This window comes from Aquarana catesbeiana, linkage group LG01 (genome assembly GCF_042186555.1).
Source record: "Aquarana catesbeiana isolate 2022-GZ linkage group LG01, ASM4218655v1, whole genome shotgun sequence".
Classification (NCBI taxonomy): domain Eukaryota; kingdom Metazoa; phylum Chordata; class Amphibia; order Anura; family Ranidae; genus Aquarana; species Aquarana catesbeiana.
The window spans coordinates 950172629-950191787 of record NC_133324.1 but is presented as its reverse complement, the minus strand read 5'-3'; the positions used below and the strand labels follow the sequence as shown (position 1 = coordinate 950191787).

Here is a 19159-nt window from a genome sequence, read left to right as displayed (position 1 = left end):
AGCAGGCTGGGGCTTAGACTCCACGCCCTGGGGAACCCCGAGTTGGCAATCTACAGGAGCTCACTACCACAGACTCCTGACAGTTTGCTCAGGCCGTGAGCTCTTTGGGGACACTGCAGCCTCTTCTGGATCAACTTCAGTGTTTGGCGCAGAGAGTTGACGTCCAGCAGGCCTATCAAGAACAGATTATTCAGTGTCTGCAGGAACTTTGCTCCCGTTTGGATCACCTGCAGGCTGTGCTCACTTCCTCACCCTCCGTTCCGGCTTCAGTTTCAGCCCCTGTTGCTTCAGCTCCAGCAGTCCCTCCAGCAGAGGGCAGTCCTTCAAAACTCCCGCCTCGCTTCTCTGGTGATCCTAAAGCTTGTCGGGGGTTCATCAATCAATGCTCGATCCACTTTGAGCTAGCGGGTCATTATTTTCCTACTGATTGTTCCAAGGTGGTGTACATGATTTCATCCTTTCAGGAGAGGCTCTGGCTTGGGCCTCGCCATTGTGGGAATGTCACGATCCTACTGTTTCCAGTCTCTCTGCCTTCCTACAAGCTTTCTGTAACACCTTTGATGTACCTGGCAGGGCCTCATCTGCTTCTGGAGCTCTTCTTCGGCTTTGTCAAGAAAACATGACTGTTGGTCACTATGCAGTTCAGTTTCGCACCTTGGCTTCAGAACTGGCATGGAAAAATTAGGCCCTTACTGCAAACTATTGGTCCAGTGGATCGTATTAAGGATGAATTAGCTGGTAGAACAATACCCACCACCCTGGATGACTTGATCGCCCTTAACATCCAAATAGATGTCCGTTTCCAGGAGTGAAATCTGAAAAGGACTGCTCCACTACCTTTCCGATGCTTCCTCGGCATTATCAGGCCTTTCAAGATGTTTTTTTGTAAAAAAGTTGCTGACAGTTTGCCTCCACCTTGTCCCTACGATTGACCTCCAACCTCTGACTACGCCACCCCGAGGTCGAGTCTACCCTTTCTCCATCCCTGAAACTCAAGCCATCTCCGAGTACATCCAGGAGAATCTGCAGAAAGGAATTATCCGTAAATCCAATTCTCCTGCTGGGGCTGGCTTCTCCTTTGTGGGGAAAAAGGATGGTACACTCTGGCCCTGCATTGATTAGAGGTCTCAGTGCCATCACCAATAAGAATCGGTACCCACTACCCTTGATTTCTGAACTTTTTGACAGACTACGAGATGCTTGAATTTTCTCTAAGTTAATCCTCCGTGGAGCATACAATCTAATTAGGATTTGAGGGGGAAATGAATGGAAAACCGCTTTTAACACCAGAAACGGACACTATGAATATCTTGTAATGCCCTTTGTCTTATGTTACGCCCCAGCTGTCTTCCAGAACCTTGTTAATGACATTTCCTCTGATCTCCTATACCTTTGTGTCATTGTGTATCTGGATGACATACTCCTCTTTTCTCCAGAAACATCAGCATGTTTGTACGGTTCTTCTATGTTTTTGGGGCCACCGCTTGTTCGCAAAGTGCCTCTCCGAGCAAACCCAGGTTCCTTTCCTAGGCTACAGTCACGGATAAAGGGCTGCTTATGGATCCTGACAAACTTCAGGCCATCTCCAACTAGCCTCAGCCTTCTGACTTAAAAGCTATGCAGTAGTTCTTGGGGTTCACCAATTTCTATCGCCAGTTCATTCCTGATTACTCCTCTTTGGTGGCCCCAATCACTTCCTTGACCTGGAAGGGCGCTTATGCCAGAACCTGGACTCCTGAAGCAGTCGAGGCTTTCCACAAATTTAAAACGGCTTTTCTCTCTGTGTCTATTCTCAAATGTCCTGACATTCTCCAGCCTTCTTGGAAGTCGATGCTTCATCCTTGGGAGTGGGGGCCCGCCTTCTCCAAATGCATGACAGTAAGCTCCGTCCTTGTGCCTTCTTCTCTAAGAAGTTTTCTGTTGCAGAATGAAAATTAAACCATCGGGGATCAGGAACTTCTGGCTATCAAACTGTCACTGCAAGAATGGCGACATCTACTGGAGGGATCGCCTCATCGTATCTTGATCTATACTGATGATAAGAACCTCCAGTATCTGCAATCCGCCCATCGTTTAAATCCCAGGCAAGCACGATGGGCTCTCTTTGCCAGTTTTATAGTTTTGACATCACCTTCAGGTCCGGTTCTAAAAATGTTCATGCTGATTCCTTGTCCAGATCATTTGACGTCACTGAATCTGAGTCATGTTGAACCAGAATCTATTATTGCTGCCCATTGTATCCTGGCCTCCATCTGTCTTCAGTCTCCATGTATCCTGCCGGGAAACCTGTTACGGATGTACCTTGGCATTGCATCTCCATGGACTTTATCTCTGAACTACCCTCCCCTCAGCGGGCTCTACCGTTATCTGGGTGGTTCTGGACAGGTTTTCTAAAATGTGTCACTTAACTCCATTTCCAGGGCTACCCTCTGCTGTCACTTTGGCTTCCATCTTCATTAGGGAAATCTTTTGTCTCCATGGTATGCCCTTGCACATTGTTCCGGATAGAGGAGTTAAGTTTACAGCTCTCTTCTGGAAAGCTCTGGCCACATCCTTTGGAATCAAGTTGGACTTCTCCTCTGCCTCCCATCCACAATCTAACAGACAAACTGAAAGAGTCAACCAGAATGTGGAACGGTATCTTCATGCCTTCATTTCTGCCCATCATGGGTAGACCTTTTACCCTGGGCAGAATTTGCCCTCAACCACACTAGTGCCAGCACTGGTGAGTCTCCCTTCTTCACAGTATATGGTCGCCATCCTTTGGTACTATTTACTGTTTCAATCTCTGCTGAGGTGCCTGCAGCTGCAGAGATGCAACGATCTCTCAATTCTATCTGAGCAGATGTTTTCAAGAATTTACATCTGGCAGCTTCCAGGTACAAAAGTAACGGCTGATCGTCATCGCCGTGTGAGTCGCAAATTTCTTCCTTGTGACAAGGTCTGGCTCTCTACCACGAATGTCCGTCTCCGAGTACCCTTTATGAAATTTGCTCCCCGTTTCAATGGTCCCCTTACAATTCTTTGCCAGGTTAACCCTGTTGTTTTCAAGCTCTGTCTCCCTTCACATCCAAGAATGCCTAATGTTTTCCTTGTGTCTCTCCTTAGACCATACATCAATAGGTTTTCCCGTCCTATTCATTATCCTTCTCCAAGAGTCACTACCTCGGATCAGTATAAAATCTTGGAAGCAAATCTTGGAATCCAAATTCTCCAGAGGGGGCTTTTGTATCCAATTGACTGAAAGGGATATGGTCCTAATTAGAGGTATTGGATTCCTTCTACTGATGTTTCTGCCCCTCGTTTGATAAAACTTTTTCATCAAAACTTTCCTCTCAAGCCTGGCCCTAAACAAGTGGGGAGACCTCGTAAGGGGTGCTGTTACAAAACAGCAGGAGAGTTGAGACTTCTGACATGTTTCATGCTACCAAGCACTTACTTATAGAATCACTCTATGGGTTAAGTGTCACAAGTTAGCCTGCAGTATCCTGCTTGTGTACTCTTACCTCCTTGCTGCAGTGTTTCTCTACCTGATTCCTTCACATGTGTGGCTTGGCTGTGCTCGCCTATAGGCGTTGTCTGCTATTATGTGGACCTTTATTTCCTTCCCTTCCATCATTTCCTGGCCCGCCTCCCAGTTTGCTTGTCCATATAAGACATGCTCAGTGTAACCCACATTGCCTGAGCAACTTCATAGTTCTCTGAGCTTCCGTTTGCATACCTCTTGTCCATCCTCGGCTAGGCGTACCTGGGGGCCACGACCTAGTTCCAGCTTGCTGCAAGGCCATCCCCACCTTCAGCGACTCTGGTGAAGAAGCAGGCTGGGGCTTAGACTGCACCCCGGGGAACCCTGAGTTGGCGATCTACAAGAGCTCACTACCACAGACTACTGACATTAAGTGCTTGGTATCGGGAAATGTATCAGCAATTTTACCAGAGTGCAGTCTTCTACAATCTTTCACCTGAAAAAGGAAAAGAAGTGTATAAGGAGCCCAGGACTATGCCAGTCTATGGATGATGGATGAGAGAAGATAGACAGTGCTTGAGGATACCATTACTATGCCAGTCTTTGGATGGTGGGTGGGAGAACATAGTCCATAAGGAGATCAGTACTATGCCAGATGGATGGTGGATGAGAGAAGAGAGACAGTGCATAAGGAGAACAGTACTATGCCAGTCCATGGATGGTGGATGAGAGAAGACAGACAGTGCATAAGGAGACCAGTACAATGCCAGTCTATGGAGCCACCATCCAATCTATGGATGGTGGATGGGAGAAGATAGACAGTGCTTGAGGAGACCAGTACTATGCCAATCTATGCATAAGGAAACCAGAACGATGCCAGTCTATGGATGGTGGATAAGAGAAGATAGACAGTGCTTAATGAGACCAGTACTATGCCAATCTATGGACGGTGGATGGGAGAAGATAGGCAGTGCATAAGCAGACCAGTAATATGCCAGTCTATGGATGGTGGATAAGAGAAGATAGACGGTGCTTGAGGAGACCAGTACAATGCCAGTCTATGGATGGTGGATGAGAGAAGATAGACAGTGCTTGAGGAGACCAGTACTATGCTAGTCTATGGATAGTGGATGAAAGAAGATAGTACATAAGGAGACCAGTACTATGCCAGTCTATGGATGGTGGATGGGAGAAGATAGACAGTGCATAAAGAGACCAGTACTATGCCAGTCTATGGATGGTGGATAAGATAAGGTAGACAGTGCTTGAAGAGACCAGTACCATGCCAGTCTATGGATAGTGGATGAGAAAAATAGTACATAAGGAGACCAGTACTATGCCAGTCTATGGATGGTGGATGGGAAAAGATAGACAGTGCATAAGGAGACCAGAACTATGCCAGTCTATGGATGGTGGATGACAGAAGATTGACAATATATAAAGGAGACCAGTACTGTGCCAGTTTATGGATGGTGGATAAGAGAAGATAGACAGTCCTTGAGGAGACCAGTACAATGCCAGTCTATGGATGGTGGATAAGAGAAGATTGACAGTGCTTGAGGAGACCAGTACTATGCCAACCTATGGATGGGAAAAGATAGACAGTGCTTGAGAAGATCAGTACTATACCAGTCTATGGATGGTGGATGGAAGAATATAGACAGTGCATGAGGAGACCAGTACTATACCAGTCTATGGATGGTGGATGAGAGAATATAGACAGTGCATGAAGAGATCAGTACTACGCCAGTCTATGGATGGTGGATGAGAGAATATAGACAGTGCATGAGGAGACCAGTACTATGCCAGTCTATGGATGGGAGAAGATAGACAGTGCATAAGGAGACCAGTACTATGCCAGTCTATGGATGGTGGATGAGAGAATATAGACAGTGCATGAAGAGATCAGTACTAAGCCAGTCTATGGATGGTGGATGAGAGAATATAGACAGTGCATGAGGAGACCAGTACTATGCCAGTCTATGGATGGGAGAAGATAGACAATGCATGAGGAGACCAGTACTATGCCAGTCTATGGATGGTGGATGGGAGAAGATAGACAGTGCATGAAGAGATCAGTACTAAGCCAGTCTATGGATGGTGGATGAGAGAATATAGACAGTGCATGAGGAGACCAGTACTATGCCAGTCTATGGATGGGAGAAGATAGACAATGCATGAGGAGACCAGTACTATGCCAGTCTATGGATGGTGGATGGGAGAAGATAGACAGTGCATGAAGAGATCAGTACTATGCCAGTCTATGGATGGTGGATAAGAGAAGCTAGACAGTACATAAGGAGACCAGTACTATTCCAGTCTATAGATCGTGGATAAGAGAAGATAGACAGTGCTTGAGGAGACCAGTACTATGCCATTCTATGAATGGTGGATGAGAGAAGATAGACAGTGCATGAGTAGACCAGAGCTCTACCAGTGGTGGTGGATAAGGGAAATTAGATAGGACATGAGGAGACTATAGCTCTGCCAATCTATGGATAGTGGGTGACAGAAAATAGACAGTGTATAAGGAGTTTAGTGTTTTGCAGCCTGTAGAGTGTGACTGATGATAAACAGTGCATGAGACTTCTAAACTCTGCATGAAGAGGCCAGAGCTCTGCAGTCAGTGGATAGTAGGTCTAAAAAGAAGATAGACAGGGTGATAGGAGGCCAAAGCTCAGCCAGTCTGCTGGTGGTGACCCTAAAAAGATAATGCAGGGAATGACTGCCATTGGTGTAGGATGTTTCAGACTAAATATTGACCTTTCTGCATTCTGCACGGTCAGCAGAAAATGAAGGGTGTTCTTTATAATTTCATCATTAAACTTGTACTGCAGACAGACCTCACCTTCAGCTTCATTCTCCACCTAGGAAAATAAATTAAACGGTAAATCACAAAATAAAATATATTACCAAAAGTATTGGGACACCTGCCTTTACACGCACTTGAACTTTAATGGCATCCCAGTCTAAGTCCGTAGGGTTTATTATTGAGTTGGCCCACCTTTTGCAGCTATAACAGCTTCAACTCTTCTGGGAAGTTGTCCACAAGGTTTAAGAGTGTGTCTATGGGAATGTTTGACCTATTCTTCCAGAAGTGCATTTGTGAGGTCAGGCATTAATGTTGGTCGAGAAGGCCTGGCTCGCAGTCTCCGCTCCAATTCATCCCAAAGGTGTTCTATCGGGTTGAGGTCAGGACTCTGTGCAGGCCAGTCAAGTTCCTCCACACAAAACTCGCTCATCCATGTCTTTATGCACCTTGCATTGTGCACTGGTCCAAATCATTTGTTGGAGGGGGGATTATGGTGTGGGGTTGTTTTTAAGGTGTTGCACTTGGCTCTTTAGTTCCAGTGAAAGGAACTCTTAAGGCATCAGCATATAAAGACATTTTGGACAATTTCATGCTCCCAACTTTGTGGGAACATTTTGGGGATGGCCCTTTCTTGTTCCAAAATGACTGCACACCAGTGCACAAAACAAAGTCCATAAAGACACGTATGAGTGAGTTTAGGTTGGAGGAACTTAACTGGCCTGCACAGAGTCCTGACCTCAACCCGATAGAACACCTTTGGGATGAATTTGAGCAGAGACTGCAAGCCAGGCCTTCTCATCCAAAATCAGTGCCTGACCTCATAAATGTGCTTTCTGGAAGAATGGTCAAACATTCCATTGACCAGTGGTGTCCAAACTATGGCCCTCCAGTTGTTAAGGAACTACAACTCCCATCATGCCTAGTCATGTCTGTGAATGTCAGAGTTTTACAATGCCTCATGGGAAGTGTAGTTCCGCAACAGCTGGAGGGCCGTTGTTTGGACCCTGCCATAGACACACTCCCCCGGACTACCGGGAGATTCCCGGTGGGCCGATGGCTCAGTCTGGGCCGCTTTCACTTTCAGGCGCATCAGCTGACGGGTAGATCAAGATTAGCCAGCATGCAGAGTAGCGCAGGGAGCTTCTGTAGTAATAAGTTCTCTCTCGTGTCATCACGCTGTTCTCCGGCGGCCCCGCCCCCTCCTCTCTTCTCGTCTATACCAATTGGCTTGTAGGATCATCTGGTATAGACAAGAAGAGAGGAGGGGGCGGGGGCGGGGCCGCCGGAGAACAGCGTGATGACACGAGAGAGAACTTATTACTACAGAAGCTCCCTGCGCTACTCTGCATGCTGGCTAGTAAGACCCCACAATGTGCCCTGATGATGTGCTATGTGCCCCGCTATGTGCCCCATCATGTGCCCCGCTATGTGCCCCATCATGTGCCCCATCATGTGCCCCGATGTGCTATGTGCCCCATCACCCCATCATGTGCCCCATCATGTGCCCCGATGTGCTATGTTCCCCATCATGTCCCCTGATGTGCTATGTGCCCCATCATGTGCCCCGATGTGCTATGTGCCCCATCATGTGCCCCGATGTGCTATGTTCCCCATCATGTGCCCCAATGTGCTATGTTCCCCATCATGTGCCCGATGTGCTATGTGCCCCATCATGTGCCCCGATGTACTATGTGCCCCGATGTGCTATGTGCCCCATCATGTGCCCCGCTATGTGCCCCATCATGTGCCCCAAGCCCTAATGTGCTCCATGCCCTGATGTGCCCCGATGTGCCACGTGCCCTAATGTGCCATGTAGCCTGATGTGCCCCATAATGTGCCCTGATGTGCCCCATCATGTGCCCTGATGTGCCATAATGTGCCCTGATGTGCCATGTGCTCTGTGCCCTAATGTGCCATGTGGCCTGATGTGCCATGTGCCCCATAATGTGCCCCATCATGTGCCCTGATGTGCTATGTGCCCTGATGTACCATGTGGCCTGATGTGCCCCATGCCCTGATGTGCGATGTGCACCATAATGTGCCATGTGCCCCATCATGTGCCCTGATGTGCCATAATGTGCCCTGATGTGCCCCGTGCCCTGATGTGCCATAATGTGCCCTGATGTGCCATGTGGCCTGATGTGCCCCGTGCCCTGATGTGCCATGATGTGCCATGTGCCCTGATGTGCCCTGTGCCCTGATGTGCCCCGTGCCCTGATGTGCCCGTGCCCTGATGTGCCATGTGCCCTGATGTGCTATGTGCCCCGTGCCCTGATGTGCCACGTGCCCTGATGTGCTATGTGCCCTGATGCGCCCTGATGTGCTGTGTCCCGATGTCCTATGCCCTGATGTGCCTTGTGCCCCGATGTGCTTTGCCCTGATGTCCTGTGCCCTGATGTCCTGTGCCCCGGTGTGCTGTGCCTCAATGTCATGTGCTCTGATGTTCTGTGCCCTGATGTGCTGTGTCCTGATGTGCTATACCCTGATGTACTGTGCCCTGATGTGTTGTGCCCTATTAGCTGACGTGCTGGGCTCTGTACCCTGATGTGCTGTGCACTGTACCCTGATATGTTGTGCCCTGTACGCTGATGTGCTGGGCACTGTACCCTGATATGTTGTGCCCTGTACGCTGATGTGCTGGGCACTGTACCCTGATATGTTGTGCCCTGTACGCTGATGTACTGGGCACTGTACCCTGATATGTTGTGCCCTGTACGCTGATGTACTGGGCACTGTACCCTGATATGTTGTGCCCTGTACGCTGATGTACTGGGCTCTATACCCTGATGTGCTGTGTCCTGTACCCTGATGTGCTGTACTCTGATGTGCTGTACCCTGATGTGCTGTGCCCTGATGTGCCTTGTGCCCTGATGTGCCTTGTGCCCTGATGTGCCTTGTGCCCTGATGTGTTGTGCCCTGATGTGCCTTGTGCCCTGATGTGCTGGGCTCTGTACCCTGATGTGGCCTGATGTACCGTGCCCTGATGTGTTGTGCCCTGGGCCGGTCTGGGTGAAGTCCAGGGCCACATTTTTGTCCCAGTCCAGCCCTGCACACTCCTAATCCTTGTGGACGGCCTTTGCAGAAGAGTTGAAGCTGTTATAGCCGCAAAGGGTGGGCCAACTCAATATTGAACCCTACGGACTAAGACTGGGATGCCATTGAAGTTCATGTGTGTGTAAAGGCAGGCGTCCCAATACTTTTGGTAATATAGTGTATCCTAATGCTCTGAAAGTTAGTAACAGATAACTGCTATGGTCTCTCAGCAGTATACCACTTTGCTATACACAAATATTCTATTAGGGACCAGCCCCCACATTTACCTGTTGCCCAACATTTTATAAAAATGTTCCCATTCCGCTTCCCAACAAAGTGCTAGTAAAGCCTAACATTACCTATTCATAAAAACGTTCCCTCCCCCCCTCCTTCTACCTGTCCTGCATACCCTGTATAGTAAAGAACTATATAGGTACCTTTTTTCTTCTGGTCTGGCTCCCCTACATAAGGGAGCGCTCAACAATGGCTGTGAATTCCAGGAGCTGTGACATCACCCATAGGCTCCCAAAGCCCAGCAATTGTTGGAGCTCCCTCCTTTCCCCGCAGCGACCACTCACTTATACAGGAGCACTAGAGCTGTGGGATCACATGCCCGGACTGGAGTGGATTAAAAATACTGTAGGTAAGTATACAGGAGGAGGGGGGGAGGGAACATTTTTAAAGCAGATCTTCACTGAATCGGGAGCACCACAAACCAAAAACACTATTTAATTAATTATTAATTTTCAAAGCAAACTCTCCCATCCATCCATGTCCCCATACTTTATTTTGTTGAGAAATCACTTTGAAAAAAACCCTCCTAGTGTTTCTGTCTGATCATCTTGAGTAAGGGCAGATGATTCACGTAGCATTTACTTCGCGGAATCTGCCCTTAGCTCAGGCATGCATTCAAGAGAGTGTGCTTAGCTGAGAAAACTCCTCGTCCTCTCCTCCCCTCCTGAAGACTCCTGGGATTTGCCTTGCCTAGGCAAGAAAACCTGAAAGTACAGCAACTGAAGGAATACAAAAAGGAGCTGTACCAAAAAATCTCATTACGATGGTACCTGACCCCCTACCAAGCTAGCAACTTTTGTACCTCAACACTCTGACTTCTGCTGGAGATGCCAAGAAAAAAAAAAAAGAAGGAGACATACTTTGCATATTCTGGACGTGTCCTGTCCTACAACACTTCTGGACGCACATATTCAGAATATTAGAGGACATCACTAAAACTAATATACCCCAATCCCCAGCACCAGCCCTACTACACATCACGATCGGAGATATCCCACACCCACTCAGAACGGTTACGAACCACATACTCCTAGCAGTGAAATTAAATATAGCTGAGCTGTGGTAATCCAATATAACCCCTACTGTCCAAACTACATTAGAAATAGAAAACATGCACTCCACTTACGAAATCCTGATGGCCTCCAGTAGAGATACTTACAATAAGACATCAACTCTTTGGCAACCGTGGCTGAACTGGCTCCAGACAACAAACTAACATAATTACCAAGCACATACGGAAAAAATTTTTCTCATTTGCAGAGAAAAGTTATGATTTTCATAAGCACACCACACTTACTGAACACGTCCACAAGAAACATCAAATATACTCACCTGTACAATGCTTCAAACTTCCTATCGTAACCTAACAAAATGAGAAAGAGCGGTGCAAGGCTCCCCCTAAGGCACAGTCTGCTCCCACATAGGGTGCCTGGAGGGAAGACACTGCTCGCCACCCGGATGCCGAACCCTAATGCCCCGTACACACGATCGGACTTTCCGGCAACAAAACCGTGGATTTTTGTTCGAAGGGTGTTGGCTCCAACTTGTCTTCCATACACACGATCACACAAATGTTGGCCAACAATTACGAACGTAGTGACGTACAAGACGTACGGCGAGCCGAGAAAAAAAGGAAGTGCAATAGTCATGTGATATCGCCATTACGAACGCTAGTTCTGCAAGACCGAGCGCTTGCGGCTCGTACTTGATTCCGAGCATGCGTGGACTTTCCTCCGACGGACTTGTGTACACAGGATCTGAAAGTCTGACAACAAACATTTGTTGGCAGAAAATTTGAGAACCTGCTAGCCAACATTTGTTGGCGGAAAGTCCGACAACAAATGTCCGACGGAGCGTACACACGGTCGGACTTTCCGCCAACAAGCTCACATCCAACATTTGTTTTCGGAAAATCCAATTGTGTGTACGGGGCATTAGACTAAAACGACTACATAGTATAATGTAATGTTGTAAATTGACTGTTATACTTCCTTCTACGGAAGCTGTCATTTTCATTTATTAAGTTGATTTCTGTTAACCTATTCTATGACACGTCGAGCAATTGACGTGTCTGTACTATATGCTCTTCATGAAAAACTTCAATAAAAAACTAATGTTGAAAAAAATAAAAAAGAAATACAAAAAAAAAGTCAATATGATATACTTTCTATTTACTAATGCTAGAAGCATGAGGATTAAAAATAATCAATGTTGACTGAGTGAAGTTCCAGTTTATGAACAGTTATGCCCCGTACACACGATCGCACATTCCGACAACAAAGTCCATGGATTTTTTCCGACGGATGTTGGCTCAAACTTGCATACACGCGGTCACACAAATCTTGTGGGAAATTCCAAACGTCAAGAACGCGGTGGCGTACGACGAGACCCGAGAAAATTGATGTTCAATAGCCAGTGTGGCTCTTCTGCTTGATTCCGAGCATGCGTGGAACTTTGTGCATCGGAATTGTGTACACGCGATCGGAATTTCCGACAACGGATTTTGTTGTCGGAAAATTTGAGATCCAGATCTCAAATTTTGTTTGTCGGAAATTTCCGACGGAAAATGTTCGATGGAGCCTACACAAGCTCCCATCAAAGACAGGTCAATCTTGCTGATTGATAGGGGATCAAATACTTATTTCACTCATTAAAATGCAAATCATTTTTTCACTTTTTTGAAGTGCGTTTTTCTGAATATTTTTGTTGTTATTCTGTCTCTCACTGGTAAAATAAACCTACCATTAAAATGATAGACTGATCATTTCTTTGTCAGTGGGGCAAACGTACAAAATCAGCAGGGGATCAAATACTTTTTTCCCCTCACTGTATATCATCAGCTCCCATTGCGGCACTTACTTTGTGTATTCTGTCCCAGTCTGAGTCTTGAGTCTGGTTAATTTCTGTCAGAACCTTGAACCTTGTCCTACCTAAACTTTGTCATGCCCAATTAATAACACTTTTTTCAGCCCTAAAGCTGAACTACCATACAAAACACAATCTTCTCTGGGCTCACAGACCTTTCCATTTAGCTGAGCATAGACAATGGAGCTTTGACCTGGGAAGATGGCAGTGGGGACTTCAGACAGGACAATGGCTTCCATACCAGAAGGAAGGGTCCATGTGAGAGAGACGTCCTTCACAGGAGGCTGTAAGGAATACCTGAGTGCCCGAAGAACCTAGAGAGGTTATTAATAAAAAATAAAAAACAATATGCTTACCAAAAGCAGAACTTGAGATAAAAATAACAAGATACAAAAGAATAACCCATTAACCACTTGACCTCCAGAAGATTTACTACCCTTCATGACCAGGTAATTTTTTGAGATACAGCACTTCATTACTTTAACATTTAAACATTTAAAATGTGCGGTCACGCCACGCCGTACCAAAATTAAATATCTGTAATTTTTTTCCCCATAAACAGAGCTTTCGTTTGGTGTTATTTGATCACCTCTGCGGTTTTTATAATTTTGCGCTATAAACAAAAAAAAAAAAGCCGACAATTTTGGAAAAAAAATAATACCGTATATACTCGAGTATAAGTCGAGTTTTTCAGCACATTTTTTTGTGCTGAAAGTGCCCCCCTCGACTTATACTCGAGTCAAGCACTTTTCTGCAGCAAAAAATTTCATTTTCCGAACCGAATTTGGGGCCCCATATCTCAGGGCCACTTGGTACTAGGAACCCTAAATTTGGTATGCAAACCCAGTGGAACTGGTAACACAACATATCCATTTGGGGTTCCTAGCACTAAGTAGCCCCGGGATACGGGGCCCCAAAGTCGGTCAACTGTGTCCATCTGCAGCAATGTCATTTCTGGACACTTTGGGTTCAGAGACCCCAAATTTTGGCTGCAGCTAGGGGGCATCTAGGAACCCTTAACTACCAAGTTTGAAGTTCAGGGGACCTATGGCTGCAAATGGGCACAGTGAGGCTGCAAATGGGCATTGTTGACCCTCTTTTCCACTTACAGTAGCTGTGCATTTCTCACCCTCGTCTTATACTCGGGTCAATACGTTTTTCCCATTTTTTTGTGGTAAATTACGGCCTCGACTTATACTCGGAACGACTTATACTCGAGTATATACGGTAATAACATTTTTTACTTTCTGCTATAAAACATATCCAATAAAACTCTCTTTTTCCCTAGGTGCTTTATTTTACCTTTAAAAATATCGAACTGCAATCTCCACGGCTTTGACCAATTTTCCAGCAATGCCAAACAAAGTTCCATGTTACAGACACCTCCAGGGATATCAAACCTATTATACACCTTTGTATCATCATCAGAAAAAAGACACACCTTGCCCATCAAACCTGTAGTTATATCATTTACATATAGGTTAAACAGAACAGGGCCCAGTACAGAGCCTTGTGGTACCCCACTAGTGACTGGTCTCTGTTCTGAGTGAACCCCATTTACAACCACACTCTGGTATCTATCCTTTAGCCACTGAACCACCCAAGGTTTAAGTCCTAGCTTGTACATCTTTTGTATTAGATGAGTAAGAAAGAGGTGGCCTTTAGGCATAAAGCCTTGGGACTTTAAAGGTGTCAATGTTCAAAAAAAAAAAATATATATATATAAACCACGTTAGGGTAAAAGAGAAATTTTATTACAAATTGATTTAAAAAAAGCCTAATAAAGGCCACATATAGTACAGTACTTTTCAAAAAGGCGCATTTATAAAATATAACAACAATTTATATTACAGATACCACTTGTTTTCTCAACATGTTTTGCTCTATAGAGCTTCTTCAGGAGATCATGTGGTACCATTAGTAAGAACTGGAATTTGCATAGAGAAGAAAAATAATCAGTACAATGTGAGATCATAATTTAAACAGTTATTAATAATAGGAGGAGCTCATATATCAAATTCGAAGCTTATAAGACATTACATAAAGCATATATGAATCTATATTGGTATGTTGCAATTGTTCAGGTTGAATTAAGTGTTAAAACTACAGAAAAAATGACACAAAACTAAAAGAAAATTCTTAAACCTTACCTAGACAAAAATTATGTAACAAGAATTACAAAGTGAAGCTGAAGATCACCAAGCAATGAAAAAGTTCATCCATGGAAAAGCCCTCTCTCATTGAGTTCCTTGTATTAAATGATTATGTGGAACTGTACAAAATGCCTTGCTGAAATCAAGAGATGCTATGCCCACAGCACCACCCTGGTCCAAAACATTGGTAATATAGTCAAAAAAATTCAGTCAGATTTGTCTGACATGATCTGCCGTCAATTATAAAATCCTAACCAGATGGTATCGCTGCCTGGCCCCTTTAAATGAGATTAAACTTACTATAACAGATCAATGTTGGAGATGTGGTGAGCCGAGTGGTATATATCTACACACATGGTGGTCCTGCCTGGCAATAAAACCATACTAGTCAGCTATATTTCACCTCAGTCACCTTATTACGGGTAAGATATAGCTGGAGACCCCAGAGGTTGCTCTCCTATCCTTGATTCCGGGATCAATTATTATCTATCAAAAAGGAATTATTTTAATTTTTTGCTGATCGCAGGTAGACCTCTGATTCCCAGATATTGGAAATCGACAGCAATACCAACAATACGTGAATGGGTAGCAGAAGTGAGCTATACCGTGCGTATGGAAGAGTTGGTAGCTACAGCCAACTAAATCGTTTCTAAGTTCTACTAGGTTTGTGCCCTGTGGGTGCAGTTTCTTGAATCTCCTATACTTCTATCTTTTATGAGCTAAATGGACACTGGCACACCTTTTCGAAAATCATAAGCCATTCGATCCTCTTGGCCAGACACCCCAAGATACCAGACATTATTATATATGTATTTTTTAATTGGGAAGCCTTGTTTGGCTGACCCTGTCTATTGGACGCTTCCCAACCTCTGTCTTTCTTTTTCTTGTTTTTTTTTTTTTTTTATCTCTCCCTTTTACTTATATTAGTTTAGATCCCCCAAATGTGTTGGAAAAAGATGGCGTTGACAGTAAACAATGCATTATAGTATAGTACACTAATTCTATGTTGACAGCTGTTGTAAGATATGACAACATGTTGAAACTTCTATTCTTGATGGTTATTCTTTAGCAGTGTAAAAGGTAGCAAATATGATTACTGCTGTTATAGTGCCACATTTCTCAACAATAAAAACGTATTAAACGATCCCACAGTCACCATAGCATCCACTGCAAAGACTGAGGATTCCTGGTCTTGGAGACAACCAGCTGAAATGTGTTGTTAGATCTGGAAGCCAGGAGGTCCATGTACAGTCCCCCCATTTGCAACAGATGTGTTGAAATATCTCTTAAATTTGGAATCCAGATGTCGATGGCTGAGAAATCCACTAGCCAATTATATGGCGACTTTGAATAACATATGCACACTCACAGATAGATCCTAGTATTTCTACCACTCTGTAACTCAAGGTCCATCCCGCTTGGCCTGTGAGCTCCTGTATACTCGTACCTTGGGTTGTATGCGGTCCTTGCCAATGATAAAATCATAGATTCCATTTCCTGCTCGGGCCATGCCTTTAATGAGGGATGTGGAGGCTCCTTCACCGATCCCAAATGTAAAACACCTGCATAGAGGGAACACGTCTCAATAACTCCCTGCTCTTGGCTGCACAGGGCAATCAGTTTTCAAAAATCTCTAAAATAAATAAAAAAATGTATATTTTCAGTGTGGTGCATACCAAATACTGCTTCCCTGAGCTTGGTCCTTTTTTTTTAAAGCCAGACATTAGCTTTTCAGTTAAAATTATCACTTTTAAAGGTACTGAGAAAAGCGCAAAACCCTAGCATCAAGCCCCACCCCCCCTTGCCCCGCAACCACCCGTGGTGGCTCTCTGTCTCTCTAATTCCTCCAGGGTGCCCATGACCATGGTAACTTACTTCAGAATGATGAGTGGTAGGAGATCGAGGAACATGCACTTTCCAGTCTCTGCGTTAAATGAACCTGGAAGAGATCAGCATTTTTTCACTTCCAGTTTCAGTTCATTCATTCCATGGCTACTGTGGCTGGAGAAACAGCTAATAAAGCATGATCTGTGCTTGAGTAGTTGCAGTGGAGGGCAGAAGAGATGGGCTACTAATAGACCCCTGATGTCTCCATAAAGTGAACCTGTCCCTGGTCCATGCTATCACATAGGGGCTTGCTAACTCCCTTGAGATAGCAATAAAGTTAAATAAAAAATGTTTTAAAATAAATAAATAAATAAATAACATAAATATAAATAATAAAAAGCACCTCTGCCTCCCTGTGTGCACATACAAATGGAAGCATACAGCACCCACGTGTATGTAAATAGCAACTGCGCCACACACTTGAGGCTTCACTGCGACCCTTGGAGTGAGAGGAGTAATTCTAGGGCCATAATTCATGGTTGTCTCTAAATTGATAACCTGTAAAGGCTTTAAAGTATTGCCTAAGGACAATTTTGAGTAATATAGTTTTTCGCCATTTTGAGGTGTGCAATTTTGAGACTTGATATGTACACTATATTACCAAAAGTATTGGGGCACCTGCCTTTACACGCACATGGACTTTAATGGCATCCCAGTCTTAGTCCATAGGGTTCAATATTGAGTTGGCCCACCCTTTGCAGCTCTAACAGCTTCAACTTTTCTGGGAAGGCCGTCCACAAGGTTTAGGAGTGTGTCTATGGGAATGTTTGACCATTCTTGAAGAAGCGCATTTGTGAGGTCAGGTACTGATGTGGACGAGACGGCCTGGCTCACAGTCTCTGCTCTAATTCATCCCAAAGGAGTTCTAGCAGGTTGAGGTCAGGAGTCTGTGCAGGCCAGTCAAATTCCTTCACCCCAAACTCCCTTATCCGTGTCTTTATGGACCTTGCTTTGTGCACTGGTCCGAATCATTTGGTGGAGGGGGGAATTATGTTGTGGGGTTGTTTTTCAGGGGTTGGGCTTGGCCCCTTAGTTCCAGTGAAGGGAACTCTTAAGGCGTCAGCATACCAAGACATTTCGGACAATTTCATGCTCCCAACTTTGTGGGAACAGTTTGGGGATGGCCCCTTCCTGTTCCAACATGACTGCGCACCAGTGCACAAAGCAAGGTCCATGTTGTTAAAATTACAATCATATTTTGGAGTGCTGCAACTTGTTATATATGTTTTTTAACTTGTGATCAACCAATTTTTTTGCTAGCTGCCTGGTTTTATTCCGATATCTCAGCGCAGATAGTCAGAGGCATAACTAGAACCTTCAGGGCCCTGGTACAAGAAACTATTCCCCAGCTGGGGGCCCTTCCCTCTGGGCCCTTCCCACTGATCCTGAGGCTCTTTAACCCCTGTCACAGGGCTCTTTATTACGGTCCCGTAGTGGGACCCTTTCACATGTTCTGAAAAAAGCCCCCTTCCTGCTGTCTTGGGTCCGCCCCACGGTGGCAAAACGCCAGAGCCCAGTCGCAAGGGCAACTTTTCCTACCTTGGCACTCCCACCACTGGTGTCAGTAGTTTTTATTTTTGTTATTTTATCTAGGGGCAGCAGGACCTAGGTCAGTCATAGTAAGTGGCCGGGTGTAATTAATGCTGCGTACACGCGGGTGGACTTTTCGACGGACTGGGTCTGGCGGACTTTCCGACGGACTTTCCGAATGAACGGACTTGCCTACACACAATCAACCAAAGTCCAATGGATTCGTATGTGATGACGTACGACCGGACTAAAACAAGGAAGTTGATAGCCAGTAGCCAATAGCTGCCCTAGCGTCGTTTTTTGTCCGTCGGACTAGCATACAGACGAGCGGACTTTTCGACCGGACTCAAGTCCGTCGGAAAGATTTGAAACATGTTTCATTTCTAGGTCCGTTGAACTTTTGGGAAACAAAAGTCCGCTGGAGCCCACACACGATCGAATTATCCGACGGACTTCGGTCCTCCGGACCAAGTCTGCCGTAAAGTCCACTCGTGTGTACGCGGCATAATACTTTGTTGACCCTCATGGGCTCCTCTGCTCCTCCCTCCTCTTTTAGAACTTTTAATTCAACCTTCTCTGAATCCCCTTCCCCCATGACAAGTCCTCTGGCCCCTCCCACTGACTGGTGTATGGCTCAGGAACAGGAAAGCTGGGCCATTTTCATCCTGTAGCCACTGAATACCTCTGGGCAGAAGAGGAGGAGAAACAGGCTTTCAGTGGCCTCAAGATGAAAATAAAGGGGCTCAGTTCCTCTGTTTGTCACCCCTACTGCTCCTCCTATCCTGGTACACATGGGAGCCACATGGGCCCCCTGGAGCATGGGACCAGGTCAGAAATGAGACCCATGCAACCCCTATAGCTACGCCCCTGCAGATAGTACATTTGCACATATTTACAAACTTTTTAAACCTTGATAAATAAAATCAGATAAAAATTACCCCCAACCATTATATCTTAATTAAATTAAAAAAAAAAGGAACATTAAGATTGTATGCAAAAATAAATATACCATTGTATCTGAATAGTGAAGTTGAAATATTATGCCTCACCAGCAGGTGGCAGAACTCTCAGGTCATTGGAAGATGATTGGACTCCATGTTACTATACAGAGAGGTAGAT

General features: G+C 45.2%; 1 protein-coding gene across 5 annotated transcripts in view; it reads right to left on the bottom strand.

The window, feature by feature from the left end:
- The window catches only part of LOC141121673 (von Willebrand factor A domain-containing protein 5A-like), a 147197-nt gene that overhangs the window by 41132 nt on the left and 86906 nt on the right, over positions 1-19159 (bottom strand). For 4 of the 5 annotated variants that reach the window (XM_073611367.1, XM_073611394.1, XM_073611376.1 and 1 more), the window contains 3 exons: positions 16071-16185; positions 12626-12784; positions 6230-6333 (listed from right to left, as the gene is read on the bottom strand). In XM_073611367.1, coding sequence (XP_073467468.1) covers positions 6230-6333; positions 12626-12784; positions 16071-16185 — 378 coding nt within the window. The remainder of the gene's footprint in view (positions 1-6229; positions 6334-12625; positions 12785-16070; positions 16186-19159) is intronic. The other variant, XM_073611403.1, reaches the window with a different exon arrangement.